This window comes from Aulonocara stuartgranti, assembly GCF_965226115.1.
Source record: "Aulonocara stuartgranti genome assembly, chromosome: 22".
Classification (NCBI taxonomy): Eukaryota; Metazoa; Chordata; class Actinopteri; order Cichliformes; family Cichlidae; genus Aulonocara; species Aulonocara stuartgranti.
Window position 1 is genome coordinate 18,864,338 of NC_138957.1, and position 18,229 is coordinate 18,882,566.

The 18,229-nt window shown below is 41.0% G+C and overlaps 1 protein-coding gene across 22 annotated transcripts in view; it reads right to left on the reverse strand.

Annotated features, from left to right (window-relative positions):
* Nucleotides 1-18,229, reverse strand: part of clasp2 (cytoplasmic linker associated protein 2) — a 66,702-nt gene that overhangs the window by 26,301 nt on the left and 22,172 nt on the right. For 21 of the 22 annotated variants that reach the window (XM_082521778.1, XM_082521759.1, XM_082521774.1 and 18 more), the window contains 2 exons: nucleotides 17,158-17,228; nucleotides 2,997-3,137 (listed from right to left, as the gene is read on the reverse strand). In XM_082521778.1, coding sequence (XP_082377904.1) covers nucleotides 2,997-3,137; nucleotides 17,158-17,228 — 212 coding nt within the window. Of the gene's footprint in view, nucleotides 1-2,996; nucleotides 3,138-17,157; nucleotides 17,229-17,842; nucleotides 18,151-18,229 lie in introns of those variants that run through there. The other variant, XM_082521772.1, reaches the window with a different exon arrangement.

The following is an 18,229-nucleotide window of genomic DNA, read 5'->3' on the forward strand; positions in this document are numbered from 1 at the left end:
GGAAGAAAAGAAAATCAGAACAGAGTTGATTAAAATGCAAGTGTGTGTTCATTTAAATTATAATACATCCATATTTAATCATCCATGAGTCCACAACCCTAAGGCCAAAAACACCTTGGAAATAATGGATGGAGGGACACGCAGAAGAAATACTAGAAACTCCCACGCCTAGTCACTAGGTCTTTTTTCTGTTTTTTTTTTTTTCCCCCTTTAAAACACCCACCTCCACACACACACACACACACACACACACACACACACACACACACACACACTTTCTAATGGACTTCCTGGCAGTAATGGGAATGTAAATCATCTCTCTCTCGGGGGTGTGGACCACACCTCCTATAACTCCTACAGTGGGGAGGCAGGGACAAGTCAGAAATAACAGACAAGGGAGGAAGAGACAAAAGGAAAAAGAGCCAAGGAAGGAGCTGAGAGTAATGCTGGAAAAGAATATGAAAACCATGAGATTAGAGCTGCTACTCAGGCTAGCCAATCATGGAGCACAAACATGGGAAAAGGAAGGTAGAAAAGCATATCTTCCTCTTTTCCTCCGGGCTGGCTTGGATATCAAGCTGCACCACAACGACATGTTATGTCAAAACTCTACATGGCCCTTAGAGATCTTGGAAAAATTGATGCAGCCGGCTGGCTAGCTCTAGCCAATATCCCCTGTCTGTCACGGATGCAGCCTGATCATGAAAGCCACCTACCAGAACACCAACACCATTTCCAATTAGTTTTATTGCAGGGCATGCTGTCAGAGTGAGCAGTTATAGAAGCAATAAAGCATATTGTCATTTGTGTAAACAGACCTGGGAGATCATAATGTGGAAATATGAGTATTTTTTTAAAAAAAGGTGCCGCTTTGATTGAAGGCTTGACTTAAAGCAGCCATCTTGACCTTTTACAGAACCAAGAATGAGACGCCTGTTCTTTACTGATACAGGATTTATCTAATACTGCAACTTACTATCACACCATCTTTCTTCTTTCTGTCTGAGTGTTGCTTTCGTGGTGTGCGAGTGTGTGTGGGCGTACTGCCGTCTAAATCCAAATTCACACAAAAATTGACAGATTCCCATAAAAATGGATAAACGGAAAAGCAAAGCACTAGAAATGCTCCCGACTGAGATGTGTTTTCATCGAAAGTGCTTCAGTTGCTTTAATCACTCACTGGGTCTCATGTTGAGAACAGATACGATTCTGTTTTAATTAATGTGTGTTTCTATCCAGGGTCATTCCTCAAACGGTAACTATAATCAGAAAACACTTCTCTGTTGGATTATTGCTTCTGTTACTCTACGTCACAGACATGCTTGAGTTTTTCAAAGTGCGATACTGATACTCAACATTCTGAACAATTTTGGCTTGTTGAAACACTTAGATTTGGGGATTGGGTGCCTGGTCTTTCATGAAATGACCCTGCGTCATTGCAGCACTAAAGTGATCAGTGTGCTAAGGCTTTCAAAACGCAGAAGTCTTGTTGCTTGCTGCTGTGCCAACTACCAGAGCTGCCACTGCTCTGCTAACGTGTTGCTGATGCCACAACTTCTGTGTGAGAAAATCGCAAATTTGAGCCAAAAGTCACGATAGGCCTCTCCCTCCCTACTGCATTGAACTTAACAAGGTACAGGTTTTTGAGCTGTAGCCCTGTGTGTGCAAAAAATACTTGTAATGCACTTTATTTAGCTTCTCGCAGTCAATCCATAATCAATAAGGCTGGAATGATCTAAGAGGGAAGAGATCACAATCTTGTTTTTCCATGCAGCAGAGCAATGCATTCAGACTACCAGTGTATGTGTGGATGTGTGCGCCTGTGTGTGACACAGATAGAGCAACAGGCAGCATGTTCATAAGAGCTTCCTACTGAAATAATAAACGACGGGAAAAATCGATACATGCAAACAGGGCCCAAATATAACACTCCAACCAGCTGCACCAGAACGGAGAGCTGACAGAACAGGAGGCAGCAGAGAAGGATTCAAATCATTTCAAAAAGCAGATCATCTGAAGGTCTGAGTAAACTACAGATATGAGACAAATCAGAGAGGAGAGACAGATTTCAGAGGACATACAGGGGTGTCTCTTACTGCACCCTGTGGCATGCTTACTCATGTCTTTTGCTTCTTGTAATAGCTGTCAAAGTCACTGTCCTTATCCTGTTAACAACAATTCTATACCTTTACTGACAGTCTACATCCAATCAGGCATCCAAAACAAACTAAAATTGACCAACAATGAATTATGAGGACAGTAAAGGTCATTTTCCCCCCTCAGACAAGAAGTAAAATTCGTTATTTACATTGTTTTATATACTGTAACACCAAAGCTAAGAGAGAACGCATATGTGGACCGTGCTCATTTCACAGCTCACAAAATACAGATTAAAATTTATTAAGAAGATGAAAACATCTTGTCTGAATTAATCAAAAAAATGTAATTAAGGCGCCAAACAACAATGACAGGGTCTAATTGTGGGGGACTACAAGTAATAATACTCATAACACCAGTCAGTAGTTATTAAATGATATCAAACCCACATCTAAGAGACAGGAAATAGTCTATATTAGGTTTATAATACATGATGTTACACAAATATCTCCCAGTGAAGGAACACAGACCAGAGAGTGAATGTTTCTCCTTGCACCTTAACTGCAAAGAGAGGTATAAGTAGCTGTATGTCTCAGTGCTTATATATAGTTATAAGGAGGGTGGATCACAGTTAGATCCAACAGTTTGCTCCTGTACACAGCCAAAGTAGATTTTGAATTTAAACTGCTTGATTTGCAGACTTTCAACTTTAACAAAAGGAATTTCACTGCATCTGAGCAGAGAGTATAAGTCACAGTTCATCCTGAGACTTTCACCCACTGGCCCACTGCCCATGTCGCTATCATGATATGCCAGACAATGTAATAAGCTTTGGCTCATAAGTTGTTTCTCACACTGTCCTATCCACTGTGTGTGTAAATGTCAATTAATTTACGTACCTAGCTTGCCACCAGTAGCGCTGGGCCTGCGAGCAGCGGACGACTCTGCAGGCTTTTTGGGAACTTTGGGAACCTTGAAGGCAGCTTGGGCCGAGGAAGAGCGACTTCCATCCACACTGTCGTCATCATCAAAACTACGATCTGTAAGGCGGAAGACAATGTGTAGCGTTAGCATCCAACCTGTGTGTAAATACAGTTGCAAAGGCTTTACAACATTACCTTGAAAAACACAAAACAAACAGCCTAAAAAAATTAAACAATTGTTTTATTTGCTTTCACAACATGCAATAAAATAATTTACTAATAAACATGTATATAGTCAATAAGATTACCTTAAAAACAAAAACAGAAAAGTCTGCATCCGCTTTCAGAAGCAAATATACTGAATCCCAATTTCTAAAAATCTAGACTAACATTTTTATTTGTTGAAACCTTTAAAACATTTCACATAACGTTGGCTTTTATTTGTCACTTAAATGTTAAGTATACAGAGGTTAAGGCCACTGGAAGACAATGCATGGTAGAGGGAAAAGTAATGGTTAGAAGCACAAAGAGGATGTAGCCTACCGAAAGCTAAGTCAGGAATCACTAAATCAATACCAATTACAAAAACCGCACTCAGTGGGAGAAATAAAAAAGCAAACCCTCAGACCTATACGATCACTTCAAAGGAGGAACGAAGCCAAATCTTCAAGATGTCCAACCTCTACACCACCAGTGACTGACAGAACTCTCCAGAGCCCAAACCCTCAATCTGCATGCTAGCACAAACTATGCTAGCTGTCCAGCTTGCATGAAACTTGAGAATGTCTGAAACGATGCTGCAGCATTTGCAACAATATGTGAGGGCAGACACACGCGTGCACACACACACGCACACAAGTTGACTGTGAAGATCAAACTGTTGGCATAGGAATGTAGTTGCGCTCCAGTCGCTCTGACAACCAGCTATGGAGAAATGCGCCAAAGCCACCACCCTACACCTTGACTCATACATCAAGTTATTTACATGCACACAGAGACACACGCAGTCGACATGCAAAATGAGTGACAAGCATGAATGTGTACGTATGAGCCTCATTCTCCAATGTTATGGACAGACGATTTTTTCAAGCTAGATAAATGTTAAGTGGACGTGTACAGACACACATCAACAGCCATGAACTGACATTTACGCACAGTCTTTGACACATAAACACACAGTCCAGCACACCCAGGTTCATCCTTCCACTCACAGTCACAGATGCGTTGGCAGATAAGTCGCCTCATGCTTCTGGGAGGGCGTGGTGTTGGGGTCCCTCACCTCTTCTCCAAACTGTACCCCAAAACAGGTACGTGCACACCACACGCACACACATACACACACACCTCACATATACTTTATGTGAGGTGTCTAAGGCTGCGCACGCACACACCCCTTACATCGCTGTCCGAAAACCCCTCCACCCATACAAGTGCCGGCATTTTCTTTCACTCCTCTCCCTCTCCTATCCCTCCCTCTCCCAGCCTCTCTCCTCCTTGTCTTAGCAGCCTCACAGCCAATCAGGCGGGAGGTGACATCATGTTGTTGCAGCCAGTGTGGAGGCAGGAGGATGAATGCGTGTGCGTGATGGGAGAGAAAGGGAGACACACACAGACACCCCAGGAATATTAACAGGGCTTCTCTATGTCACTGCCAGACCAGCTAACCTAAACTCATTACAACCACCAGACAGCACAAATGCTATCTTCTAGCATCCCCCCCCTCTCTCTTTCTCACCCTCACACACACTCACACACATCAACAACAACAACAACAACCTCTGAACACACTTTCTGTTGCTATATTTCTGTTTCTCCACATGCACAAAGGAACAAAGGATAATGGAACAATGATTAAAGGAGAGTGTTGACAAGGGGGGTACAAAGGGTGAACCACACCCCTCCATCTGAGGCCTTGACCCTCCCACACAAACATACACCCACAGAGCAGTTAACAGAGCCTGTAGACAGAGATGTTGTTGAGTTTGACTTTTTTAAACTTGAGTACTAAATAAACACAATTTTAAAATTATCTATTACGGTTGCAGCATCTTCATAATTACTTTGCTAACGGGGCGATTTTAGCTTTACAAAGCACGCACACATAAAAGTACATCTGTTTTTTTGAGACATCGTGTTACAGAAAACTTTTGATTTTCCACTTGACAAAAGCAGCCACTTACTCTCAGTGAGAGCTCTACACGGTAATCCTCATAGTATGAGGCGAAAAGCTGCAGGTTCAACTAAATCTGCTGAAATCACAGGATCCATATAAAAAAAGAAATATTAAAAAAAACAAACACAGCTTGCACACAGTGGTGCAGTTTTACTAATTTATTGTAGCATGCTCTAAATAGATAAACAGATAAACCTGGAGCCCCACAGAGTGCAAGCTGTAGATTTATTTTTATTCATTTATTGTTTTGACATTTGCAGTTGGCTTTTTTTTTGGCTCTGCACCTGACTCATTTTGTGTGCATATGCATGACGTTTTCTAGTGTTCTATGTATGTATAAAAAAGAATTAACATTTTGACACCTTCAAAACCACCTTACCATTTTTGAAGTGTAGAACTGGGGCCTTATTAGCAACAATCGTTCTGGCTACCTAGCCATAATCATTGTGATACTGAATAAATTACTTTTTCCTTTTGCCAAAATGAGCAAAGTAAAAATGCAAAGTGAAAAAGTACATTTTCTGCATGGAGCACATAAACATCCTTGTAGCATCTTTTCGAGCAACAAGAAAAATAAACACCACCTATCACTGTAATGATGCATTAGAAGGCTTTATACAACAGCTTTCAGCTGTCAGAGGGGAAATTAGCTACAGAGACCAAAGTTGTTTTAAGCAAAAAATAAAAATATATTATTATTATCATTTAAACTGCAATGTTTACTGAACCTTTTGACAAATAACAAGAATAATGAATTAAATCTGAATTTGTATTTATGATTTAAAATTTCTATCATTTTTGCTACCTTTGGCATTTCTGTGCAATTTATTGCTTGAAATGTATGCTAGTTCTCACTGACTGCAGAAGAAATGCAAGAATATAGTGATGTTTATAATTGCACTGAATTATAAAAGCATGCATCATAAGTGAATAAATTCACAATCAGATGCACCATTAAGTGAATTTTAATTGGTAATAAAACCCACGGCTGCATTACATTATAGCAGTACTACGACATGCATCACGGGTCTTAGCATTGATTATCAGCTCCTGCTTTTGTCTAGTCAGACCCCACGGGGGTAAATGTCACTGGGTGAAGGGCAGAGCAAAGACACCAGAGAGAAGAGGGAGACTGAGAGGGAGAGATGGAGAGCGTGAATCTCCTCCACAGAACAGACTGCACACATGCTGTTGCCATGACGACCTGTGCAGACCAGCTTCAAACGAATTGAGCAGCAAAGGCGGGGGTGGGGGTTCACTATATCCCCAATTTGGTTTAATCAACAGTTGGGTTTACTGTTTATTAATTTACTACATGCTAGTTACATATCAGTACACAGAAACAATCACAGCATACTTAAACACAGTGAGAGACATCAGCTACACCATGTACCAGGCAGCGTTACCATGGAAACTCCAGGCCAAGCGCCCCTCCTCTCTCCATGTGGAGAGAAGAGTTAAAAAAAAACCAACAAAAAAACCAAACCTGGAATAAAAAGAGAAGAGCGGACAACCAGCTGCAATGTGGTAACCGCCCAGAGAAAATCAAGAAATCCTAAAGTACAGAGATATTAAAACACCTCTACAGAAGCATGCAGCAAAGCAGCAATTTCCCAGTCGTTAATGTGTGTTACAAGCCAAAAAATAAACATGATTAGACATAAAGGAGTGCTCCCCTGTTTACTTGTCCCTGTCTAAAGAAAAAAAGATGAGAGAAAGTCTAGCCGAGACAGAGAGCTAATCTTAAGTCTTCCAGCAAAATTTGGGGGGCTTTTGACCACATGATGGCAGCACTGACTCTGCTCTAACCAAATTATTCTGTGGTTCAAACATCAGCAAACCACCTAAAAGGAAGCAGGATACAACACCCTGCTGATCAGAGAAGGACAGAGCATTTTTTTTATGCATATGCACCAAAAATAACATTTTAAAAAGGCAGTCACACCAAATCTTCAGAAAGCCTATTAACTGATTCACCTGAGATGAAGTTTGTGAATGTTTTTACATCAGATATAGGTATCCATATAACAGTGGAACGGTCTGCAATACTGGTGCACACTAGAGCCAAAAGCCCACGTAAAGCTTCATTTAGCTTTAGTGTCACATTGCTCTATGCAAACTTTGCTCTACCTCGCTAACAGATTGTGTTTGTGTACAGGCAATGTCGCATATTCCTGCTCAGGCCCATGTGACAGCATGCAGAGTCCCACATAGAAGATGACACAAAATATCTTGACACTGCACGATCACTCATATGAGAGTGATGACAACTGGAAAGAAGAACACGAGCAGCACCGTGGTGTCTGAGACAAAAGCTGCTAAAAACTTTCAGCTCCAAAATAAACGAGCAGAAGTATGTATATAAAAAAAAGACTAATAAAAAACAAACAGCCAATCCTACAGACATGTTAAGTGAAAAGATAAACCACTGAACATACAGTGATTTAGATGCAAAATGGGATAATACTAGAAAAATACAAACAATGGAAAGTGCAAATAAAAAGAAAATAACTTCCTTTGCTTCCATAGAATGACACTCGAAGTTTTTTTTATACATACTAACCATATATTTAATTGTAGCCATCAGTTTGGTAACATAAGAGGGTCAAATGCTTCACTTGCAACCAATCTGGGACAGAGAATGACTGAGCGAAAGGGGAGCAAAGGAAAATAAAGAGACACGTTTGAGGTTTAAGCTTGGATTCTCTAATAGGAGACAGGCTGCTCCATTTCCAGCCCAGCTCAGAGAAAATGATCTCATTAAAAGAAGACACATATACACAGACACTCAGACACACACAGGTATAATTTGAGTCCCAATTCCAAGTCGGGGAGAGGGATAAGCCATAATATTCAGAGGAAAGCTTTGCCATGACAATCAGAGTAGCTTGGAAACAGGGTCATGATTCCCTTTGCAGAGACTGTGATGCACTGAAGCAGAATGAGCATGTCTGCGCGTGTGTGTGTGTGTGTGTGTGTGTGTGTGTGTGTGTGTGTGTGTGTGTGTGTGTGTGTGTGTGTGTGTGTGTGTGTGAGAAAGAGAGTCTGTGAGTATGTGTGTGTCACTCCCTGTCAACACTGAAGTACTATGCAAGCAGAGAAAGCTGCTACTGATGGTCAGTTTGGGGCACTGAATATCATTGCTCTTCCTGTGTGTGTGTCTGTGCACAGGGCCAAATGTCATTAAATAAGAGCCGAGCACAGCACCATGGGCAATGACATGCTTTACTTTCCCAAGAACCAACATCAGAAAAAACCTCAATTCACATGTTTACTAATGAATGAACAAAGGCCTGTTAGTCATGATCGATATCCCCTCTTTGCTTATGTGAAATTTTGACTTTTCTCAACAACTTCTTTTCATTCGCTTCAAAACAGGAACCCTATAACACAAAGCCACTGGTAAGATTTCTTCTCATGTTGTGCAATTTGGGGCACAACATGACACAAGGGTATGTAACCTGAAACTACCGGTGTGTTGCTGTGATGATGAGTTTCTTTGTTACCAGAAACTAAACTGCTTTGAAGAGAAGCGTTTTGTAATTCCATTCGGGTTGGGAAAATCTTTGGCATGATGAAGACAAAAACTACTAACTAACCCATACACAATGTGGGAAACAAAAGGGAGGGAGACAGATTTTTGGGGGGCTCTGCATACCGACCTACTAAACAACACAAAGTAACCTCATTTCAACATCATGTAAACATTTTTTTTGTTGTTCTCGCAAAAAAATTTAGCTACCTAAAGTAGAAGAACCCCACATTTGCAAAGCTCTACAATGGACCTTACTATTGTAATGTAATTACTTTTCAAATCCAAGCACATTTGCACTATTTTCACATAACCACAAGTAAGTGAAAGGCTTCACCAGTAAGCCTGGAGATTGAGAGCTGGGGTGTTAACACAGAAGAACACTTGACCTGATATTACTACAAAAGAAAGAGTTTAAGAGAGAGGACAGAAAAGCAGAGACTGAGTGGCTACTTGAGTAAAGCCACACTAGACTTGAAGAGCACAGTGGGGAGAGGAAGCTGCAAGAAAATTGGATTGGGTGGATACGGTGCGGTGCAACTATGACCTCAAGCAACAAGCTACAAAACTATAAGCATCTCTCAAAATTTTAAACAGCTCAGATTGGGTAGACCATTGCTCTTGCAGATGCGCACGATTGCAATAAATGCAGCATCATGGAAGCATTTGAGGACACCCCAGTTTTCCCCTCACATGGAAGCACATGCACACACACACACCAAAGCACTTGGGGTGAAAGTGCAATGAGTTTAAGCTGATTTCAATCTCAAACCATATGCTGGGCAGCTTTTGTGTGAGTGCCAGCATCCACAGCCAGATGAGATTAAACACACAACCATGGACAGCCGGGCACAAACACACACAGACACACACACACCTACCATTATCATCATCCCCAAATGCCATAGTTACAGCGTTATGGGTCAAATCCGCTGGTTTGGTCTGTATTCACTTCTGTCCCTCTGTTCTCGCCTTTGTTTTCTCCTCTGTTTCTCCCTCGTTTGTTCAATCTCTCTCTGTCATGATGAATCAGGGAGAGGCAGTGATAGGCACAGCGCTGTGACTCGGCTACTGCCAGAGATCTCTGTCAGCTTCCTCCCTCGATCCTCTGCCCTCCCTCCCTCGATCCTCTGCCCTCCTCGCGTCCCTCCCTCCTCCCCTCTATCCTCAGCAACAGCTGCCTCAAACCCCTTCAAAGAGAACGCCAAGAGCTGGCCTGAAAGCGATGTGGGGCAAGGGCAAGTACGAAGGCATTTGTGTGCCTGTGTGTATTTTGGCAGATGGTCTGAGCTTGTGTCCCTAACTTAGAGGTTGAGGAGTCTTTACAAACAAAAACAAACCTCATACTCACCACCATTCTGTGGCAGACGTGAAGCGTCAAACAAGAATTAAGAAAGCAGGAACGTGGTGAGAAAACACACTCCAAAGACACTTCATTATTCGACAAAAAGACTCACATTTATCTTTGCTGTACATAAAAATTTAACAGAATGGTAGATGCAACCACCTGTTACCTGTGAAGCTGGAAAATATGTAAGAGCAGAGTTCAAACATTTTGTGATTTCCAAAAAAAAAAAAAAAAAAAGAGTTAGCTGTGGCACAAACAGAACAGCAGCAGTGGTTTTACAAGATGGAAACAAATTATTTTCACATTTCCACAATAAAGAGAAAGTAAAGGTGGCTCTACAGGCAGGACAGAAGTGAGACATGATTATCCCATTTCACATTAAACTATTACTAACCTAACCTAATGTAATTAAAGATAAACAGACAGGTATTGGCTGATGATGCAAAACTATCAAGTCATAGGATTTGGCAATTGCACTATTTTAACCCCTTTCTCTTCTATTTATCTTTGTAACATGTTTCAGATTATTTTTTCTCTGTATGAATGATGCTCATAGGTCTTTTTTGTTAGTCCAACTGAAACTAACCATTATTTTCATTATTCAAACACACGGAAAAACAAACACTTTACATTCACGGTTTCAAAGATCTCCTAGCCAAGTGTCTTGAAGATGATAAACATATCACTGAACTAAGGGATTAAATGATTAACAGTCTACACACTAAAGCAAAGACCTTTGGTTTTAGACTGTGATAAAACAAGGTATCTGGCACTTTTTATTTACTGCTAAATAATACCGTAATAAGGCTGCACTCCCACAATTGGTGCACTTTTCCAGTAGAACACCAAATCGAAGAAATTGAGCGCTCCCCAGATCAAATACTATAAAGTTCTTGCACGTGTCAGTCACAGCTGTTCCCTGCACTGCACAGCTTCAAGTTTCTGGGATGCAGCATGAACGAGTGACATTAAAAACAACAACAAAAACAGACCACAAATAACAGAACGCTGGAGGAAAAAAAAAAAAAAAAAAAAAAAAAAAAAACTAAGGTAGAAGGCAAAGGGTTTGTTTGGAGAAGCAGGCCACCATCTGCTGTGAAAACACTTCAGATTTAGGGCAAAAAACGCAGTCACAACTAGGGATATTACAGAGATACAAATATAGAAATATCCGTAAATTGGGCAACTACCTCAAAATTTAATCTAAGAGCAATTACAAAGTAACAACATGACACATTTGACATAAAATGTGGAAGATGATGCTGAAACTCTCAATACTTCATACTCTTAATTCTGTCATTATGAAAGCAACACGAGAGGCAACAACGTGTGATTTCAGTAAACCTAACACCTAACCCACAGAAATATGTAATATGTAACCCCAATCGCCACCTCCAATCTAAGATGCCCTAACCATAACTGTGACAATTCATAATGCAGACTGACAGCCAGGGCATTAGAGGACATATACCCCGAAGTATGTGTGTGCAAATGTTAGGGGTGGGGGAAAAAATCGATACTATGTAGTATCGTGATATTTTGTTTGCTAATAATGTATCGATACAGGGACAGCAGAAATCGATATTTTGTTACAAACAATTTTTCGTGAAATGGAACATGCTCTGACTTCAGAGCCTGTTGATCCTTTTTCTGAACAAGAATCCTGACATTCCTTCACTGTCCAAATGTGTTTAACTTTTTTTTGGGCAGCAATAAACATGACAGTTTACCTGTTTTAATTTAAGACACGTTTTATTTTAATTAAGTTTAAAACTTTTTTATTTAATGTAAAATTATATTTTGTTTTAATTTACTTTCAAATTCTTCAGTTGCTGAAGGGGCTGCATAGTTTTCATAAATTGCAAAGTTCAGAATAGCTATAATTGTACCAGATGGTTGCATTCAGTTAAGTTGGACTAGACTGTAATACAAACCGTTCAGTTTGTCAACAATAAAACTGACTGAAATGAGAGAAAGACTGAGTGCGAGACTTTGACATTAGATAAAATGAATATTGATAAAGTTTACCTTTATGTACAGAATCTGAATATCGCAAAATATTTTAAAAAACTGCAATAATATCGTATCGTGCGTTAAGTATTGTGATAATATCGTATTGTGAGTTGTATGGTGATTCCCACCTCTAGCAAATGTGTTTCAGAGAAACAAAGCAGAGACCCTTTCACTTTCTCTCTCCTTTCCTCTGTCACTATTTGACACAACCCACCTGAAGATGTCATATTTTGTATTTAACCCCGTCAGCACGATGGCTGTGACAACCAAAACATAAACAGATGATTTTAGTAAGGCTGAGATTTTAACCTTTAATGACTGCACCAGAGACGTGCGATTCTTCTCAAAAGGTTTAAACCAGCCCACAGAAATCAGTATGGGGCTCTAAACTCTGCCTGAGTTTACCTATATTGGAAAGAAATAGAAAGAAGTTCCTATTCCCTACATTAAGATTGCTTATATTTCATAAAAATAATATGAATCTTATTGGACTCATTTTATTTTCTCATGGCCGTGGCCCCTTTCAAAAATTTAAATAAAATAAATAAATCACACAGTGATTCACCCTTAATGTAAACGCACAATTTTTAGTTTTAAATGTAGACAAATTTGACATTTTTCACTCTGCATGACTAACTTCCATAACATTTATGGTCCATATAGAAATCCCTTCATAGGGCACAAACCAAAACTGACTCCAAGCACCTAAACTTGAGCACGGCTTGACTGCAAACCCGGACTCTCATCCTGAGCCGAAGGTAGACAGACAAGCTTATAGAAACTAAATCAACTAAACACAATATTCTTGAAAGATTTCAGATATTTTATACTAGACTTAGACTGACCTAAAAGCTTAATTTACTTATCCCTTTCTTAATAATTTGATATTAAGAAAGACATAGAACACCCCCCAAACATGTGACATCAGGAGGTAGTTTGATACATTTTTAGTACTTTTGCACAACTCTGCTAAACTTGTGTACAAAATTTAACATTCACACTTTTATTTTAAGCATGTTTGACAATTTAGAGGTTTGGGCTGCTGAACACCCACCGACGTTCACTGCTCCACAACCTTTTTGATGCCCAGGACATGATCAGTTGCCTGACAGCCAAACAACCAATCACAGCTATTTTTTGTCACAGCCAGTTTAAATGAAAGCGAGAGTGCCAAACGAATAAATATTCTGTCTGGAAACAATCGCTGCTTTCATTCAGGGAAAAGCACATGACAGATGACAACAACGCAGAGTTAAAAACATTAACAATTCATCACAACAACTACACAATCACAAACCCAAATCACAACTTTGCTCCAAGCCCCGGGGAAGTGGGATTTTAAAAGTCAGACTCCCTTCATCTCACTTCGGCCCACAAAGACAGCAGCTAAAGCCTTACATTACATTTCCCTATGCCTCCCTCCAAGTAAACCAGCTGCAACAGCCTGTCAAGCACCAACTCCCTGCTGTAGCCGGTAGACAGATACAGTGACAGGACAGCCTGAAGGTATATCATCCAATGACAACCTCTGCCAGACACCAACAGCAAACCCAGCTGACCTCAAAGGGAGCACAAACTCAGCTTAAAGCCACACGTCAACTCAATTTGGTGGAGATTTAGAAAACATTTCAGTAAAATACTATTCATAATCTTGGAAACTTCATCGCTCTCATAATTTATAAAGTACTAAACAGTCTGTACACATCAGTGGTTCCCAAATGTGTTGGACGATCGCGTGACAATCACACATTATTAATGCAATTCGCAAATGAACAAAATGCAATGCATAAAATGTTAATTTTCCCCACCAGTACTTTGATTGCACTCATTCCCCGAACAGAAGCAAACTCTGTACCCTAAAAATATGATCAGAGACTTCAAAGGGAACCCCATTCTGTTCACACAGTTGCAGGGTGGTGGGAATTATGAGAGCGTGACAAATCAAAGGCCCTGACTGACAGAGAGGAGCTGACAGCAAAAATCTGCAAGGGAGGAAATACATCACTCTGTTGTTTGGAGCAAAATAAAAATGAACTGCCAGTGCAGACCACCCAGCACCTAAAGAAAGACTATAAGACAGCATTGTGAAAGCTACCTGCTTTATAGATTCAGGTAGACAGAGAATGTCAAGACATTTGGCCTGCTTCAAAAGAGCACTGGATGTGTAACAAGGCAATCGAAGCACAGTGTATACTTGCTGAGCAGCAATTAAAAAAAAGACAAAGAAATTTCTAGATGCTGCAAATGGTTTATCAAGAGGGCCTGCAGCAATGCATTCCAAAGAAGAGTTGATGGCATGTTTGACAGAGGCTGCTTTGCACAGATGATTAATAAGTGTGCCTTTGAAGATCAGCCCTGCCCTTTGCTGCCTGTTCAGAAGAATATGTTTAAAAACAAAAACCCACTGGTATACATAACCAGATTTTAAACTGACAAGCTATACTTTATATACTGATGATGCCTTTACTGGAACCCCCCATCAGCTTTTATACAGCTCCATGCTTCCAATTTTCCAATTATCAACACTTCCACAAGAGCTCTTATCAACAAGAAAGTAGATGCACAACCCAGAAAGATAAAGGCAAACTCCTGGTCTCTGCTTTTAGATGAGAACAATGCTTTTTGTGTAACTGAATAAGTTATCATACAGTGGGGCAAAAAAGTATTTAGTCAGCCACCGATTGTGCAAGTTCCCCCACTTAAAATGATGACAGAGGTCAGTAATTTGCACCAGAGGTACACTTCAACTGTGAGAGACAGAATGTGAAAAAAAAATCCATGAATTCACATGGTAGGATTTGTAAAGAATTTATTTGTAAATTAGGGTGGAAAATAAGTATTTGGTCACCTCAAACAAGGAAAATCTCTGGCTCTCACAGACCTGTAACGTCTTCTGTAAGAAGCTTTTCTGTCCCCCACTCGTTACCTGTATGAATGGCACCTGTTTGAACTCATCATCTGTATAAAAGACACCTGTCCACAGCCTCAAACAGTCAGACTCCAAACTCCGCCATGGCCAAGACCAAAGAGCTTTCGAAGGACACCAGGAAAAGTATTGTAGACCTGCACCAGACTGGGAAGAGTGAATCTACAATAGGCAAGCAGCTTGGTGTGAAAAAATCAACTGTGGGAGCAATCATCAGAAAATGGAAGACATACAAGACCACTGATAATCTCCCTCGATCTGGGGCTCCACGCAAGATCTCATCCCGTGGGGTCAAAATGATCATGAGAACGGTGAGCAAAGATCCCAGAACCACACGGGGGGACCTGGTGAATGACCTGCAGAGAGCTGGGACCAAAGTAACAAAGGTCACCATCAGTAACACACTACAACGGCAGGGAATCAAATCCCGCAGTGCCAGACGTGTTCCGCTGCTGAAGCCAGTGCATGTCCAGGCCCGTCTGAAGTTTGCCAGAGAGCACATGGATAATACAGCAGAGGATTGGGAGAATGTCATGTGGTCAGATGAAACCAAAGTAGAACTTTTTGGTATAAACTCAACTCGTCGTGTTTGGAGGAAGAAGAATACTGAGTTGCATCCCAAGAACACCATACCTACTGTGAAGCATGGGGGTGGAAACATCATGCTATGGGGCTGTTTTTCTGCCAAGGGGACAGGACGACTGATCCGTGTTAAGGACAGAATGAATGGGGCCATGTATCGTGAGATTTTGAGCCAAAACCTCCTTCCATCAGTGAGAACTTTGAAGATGAAACGAGGCTGGGTCTTCCAACATGACAATGATCCAAAACACACCGCCCAGGCAACAAAGGCGTGGCTCCGTAAGAAGCATTTGAAAGTCCTGGAGTGGCCTAGCCAGTCTCCAGACCTCAACCCCATAGAAAATCTGTGGCGGGAGTTGAAAGTCTGTGTTGCTCGGCGACAGCCCCAAAACATCACTGCTCTCGAGAAGATCTGCATGGAGGAATGGGCCAAAATACCAGCTACTGTGTGTGCAAACCTGGTAAAGACCTATAGTAAACGTTTGACCTCTGTTATTGCCAACAAAGGTTATGTTACAAAGTATTGAGTTGTATTTTTGTTATTGACCAAATACTTATTTTCCACCCTGATTTACAAATAAATTCTTTACAAATCCTACCATGTGGATTCATGGATTTTTTTTTCACATTCTGTCTCTCACAGTTGAAGTGTACCTCTGGTGCAAATTACTGACCTCTGTCATCATTTTAGGTGGGGGAACTTGCACAATCGGTGGCTGACTAAATACTTTTTTGCCCCACTGTACATCAAGGCAGTGTGACTGCAGTTTGTTAAGTGACATTATAGATGGAAAAAACAACGGGAAACCACTGATTCATTGTTTTTGCTTCTAAATGATACTCTGTTAGCTCAGCTCAGAGGATGTGCTCATACCAAATACCAATCTCATACCTTTCTTTTCTCAAAATTCAAACTCTGTTTATCTTACTGGAACAGATACTAAAAAAAATGAAGTCCCATGGGAACTGAATAACCTATATTCAATATTTAAGTAAAGGCTTTCAGACACACACTTAATAAGCATCATGTCAGCTTCTAATACATATGTAAGTAGGGAAACCTCACATTTTCATTTGTGCATAGTGTCAAAAACTCCCTGAGGTGCTGCTTAACCCACTTTTATAACCTGAAAATTTAAGAGTGCAGAGTGAAATATTACTGTCAATATAATTACAATTCTCCAGGGTCAAACAACAATGGCTCCACAGACCACCTTACTGCTGGGGAAGGGAAAACTCAGCAGCAGCCTTCAGCTCAGGTTTGGTTCTGCTGAAGCACTTGCACGCACACATGGATGTGCACACACACACAAACTCTAAACCATTAATCTTGTTAGGACCTCTTACAGGAGCTCATGGCAACAAACTGACACAACCACAAAAGCACATGCAGATTTAGACACACAAGCACAGGCACCCCCGCCCCTCAAAAAACACACACAATGTTGCTCCCTTATGAAACACACCCACTACATGACAACAGTAAAACCATCTTGACAATGTGACTCAACTTGGTGGCTATCCAATTCAAGTGTGGCAAAGTAAATGAGAAAACGCACTGACCGTGACTCGGGCTGAGAGCCATGTTGCCTGAATTCAAGGCTTCATCAAAACGAGCAAATATCGTCTGTAACCTGGAGAAAGAGAAAAGGAAGATTAGTAGTGTCGAGCACAGATATACAGTACAATGTTAATATCACCAAAGCTGTCAAACCAAACATATTTGAATGAAGAAATTAAGAAATTACAATAAAGTCCAGATTTAAAAAAAAAAATCTGAGCACCCCACAGAGATGTTTGACCAAAACACAAACAAGGTGCTAAGAATTCCAAATGAGACTCATCATCAAAATCAGCCGCAGAAGCAGCAGCAACATGTGGACAGTCTCCACGCCTTTCTGTCTGATTGTGGGTGGGTGTGTCTATTATGGCAGTCACACTCATGAAGCTGCAGCAGCAACACCCCAAGTGTCCTCTTATAACATCCTACTAGCATCAGACAGACACACATGAAACCACCAGCCAGGTCTGCTTAGTCATGTGATTAATAGGTAGCATTGTCAGCGTAGTAACAGGGCAGATATCCAGCACAAGCCAAAATAACTTGGTCATCCTTGAAATGCACAACTGGTTAGACAAAAACACAACAAAGACTAAAACACATGACCCCGAATAACATGCCTTTATGTCTGCTTTGCCGAAAGGTTAACCACGGATGGGCGCACACAACAATTAGAGCAATACACACCGTGCTCTGTCTCTGTCTTTTGGTGTCTGCTTGCCGGTCCACAACCGCCAGACAGCTAAGCAGCTTCTGATAAGTGACGATTAGCGTTGCAACTAGCTCCTCAGCCGTGCACCATTTTCACGTGGTTCGCTTTCTTTCATTAGCATTTTGTGCATCTATTTGTTTCAGCAAAAATCTAGCATTTAGTCTTCAGCACTGATTTGCATCAGTATTTCCCTGTGGGCTGATTAATAGCTTGCTGCGTTGCTACGCAATCTTGCATTAGCTCCCATGTTGGTGACACACTCTGGTCCTCAGCTCCCCTCAGCTCTTTGTATCCAACATGGTGCAGTGGCTCCGAGAGGGAGGGAGGGAGGGAGGGAGGAAAGAAGACGGGAAGAGAGGGAG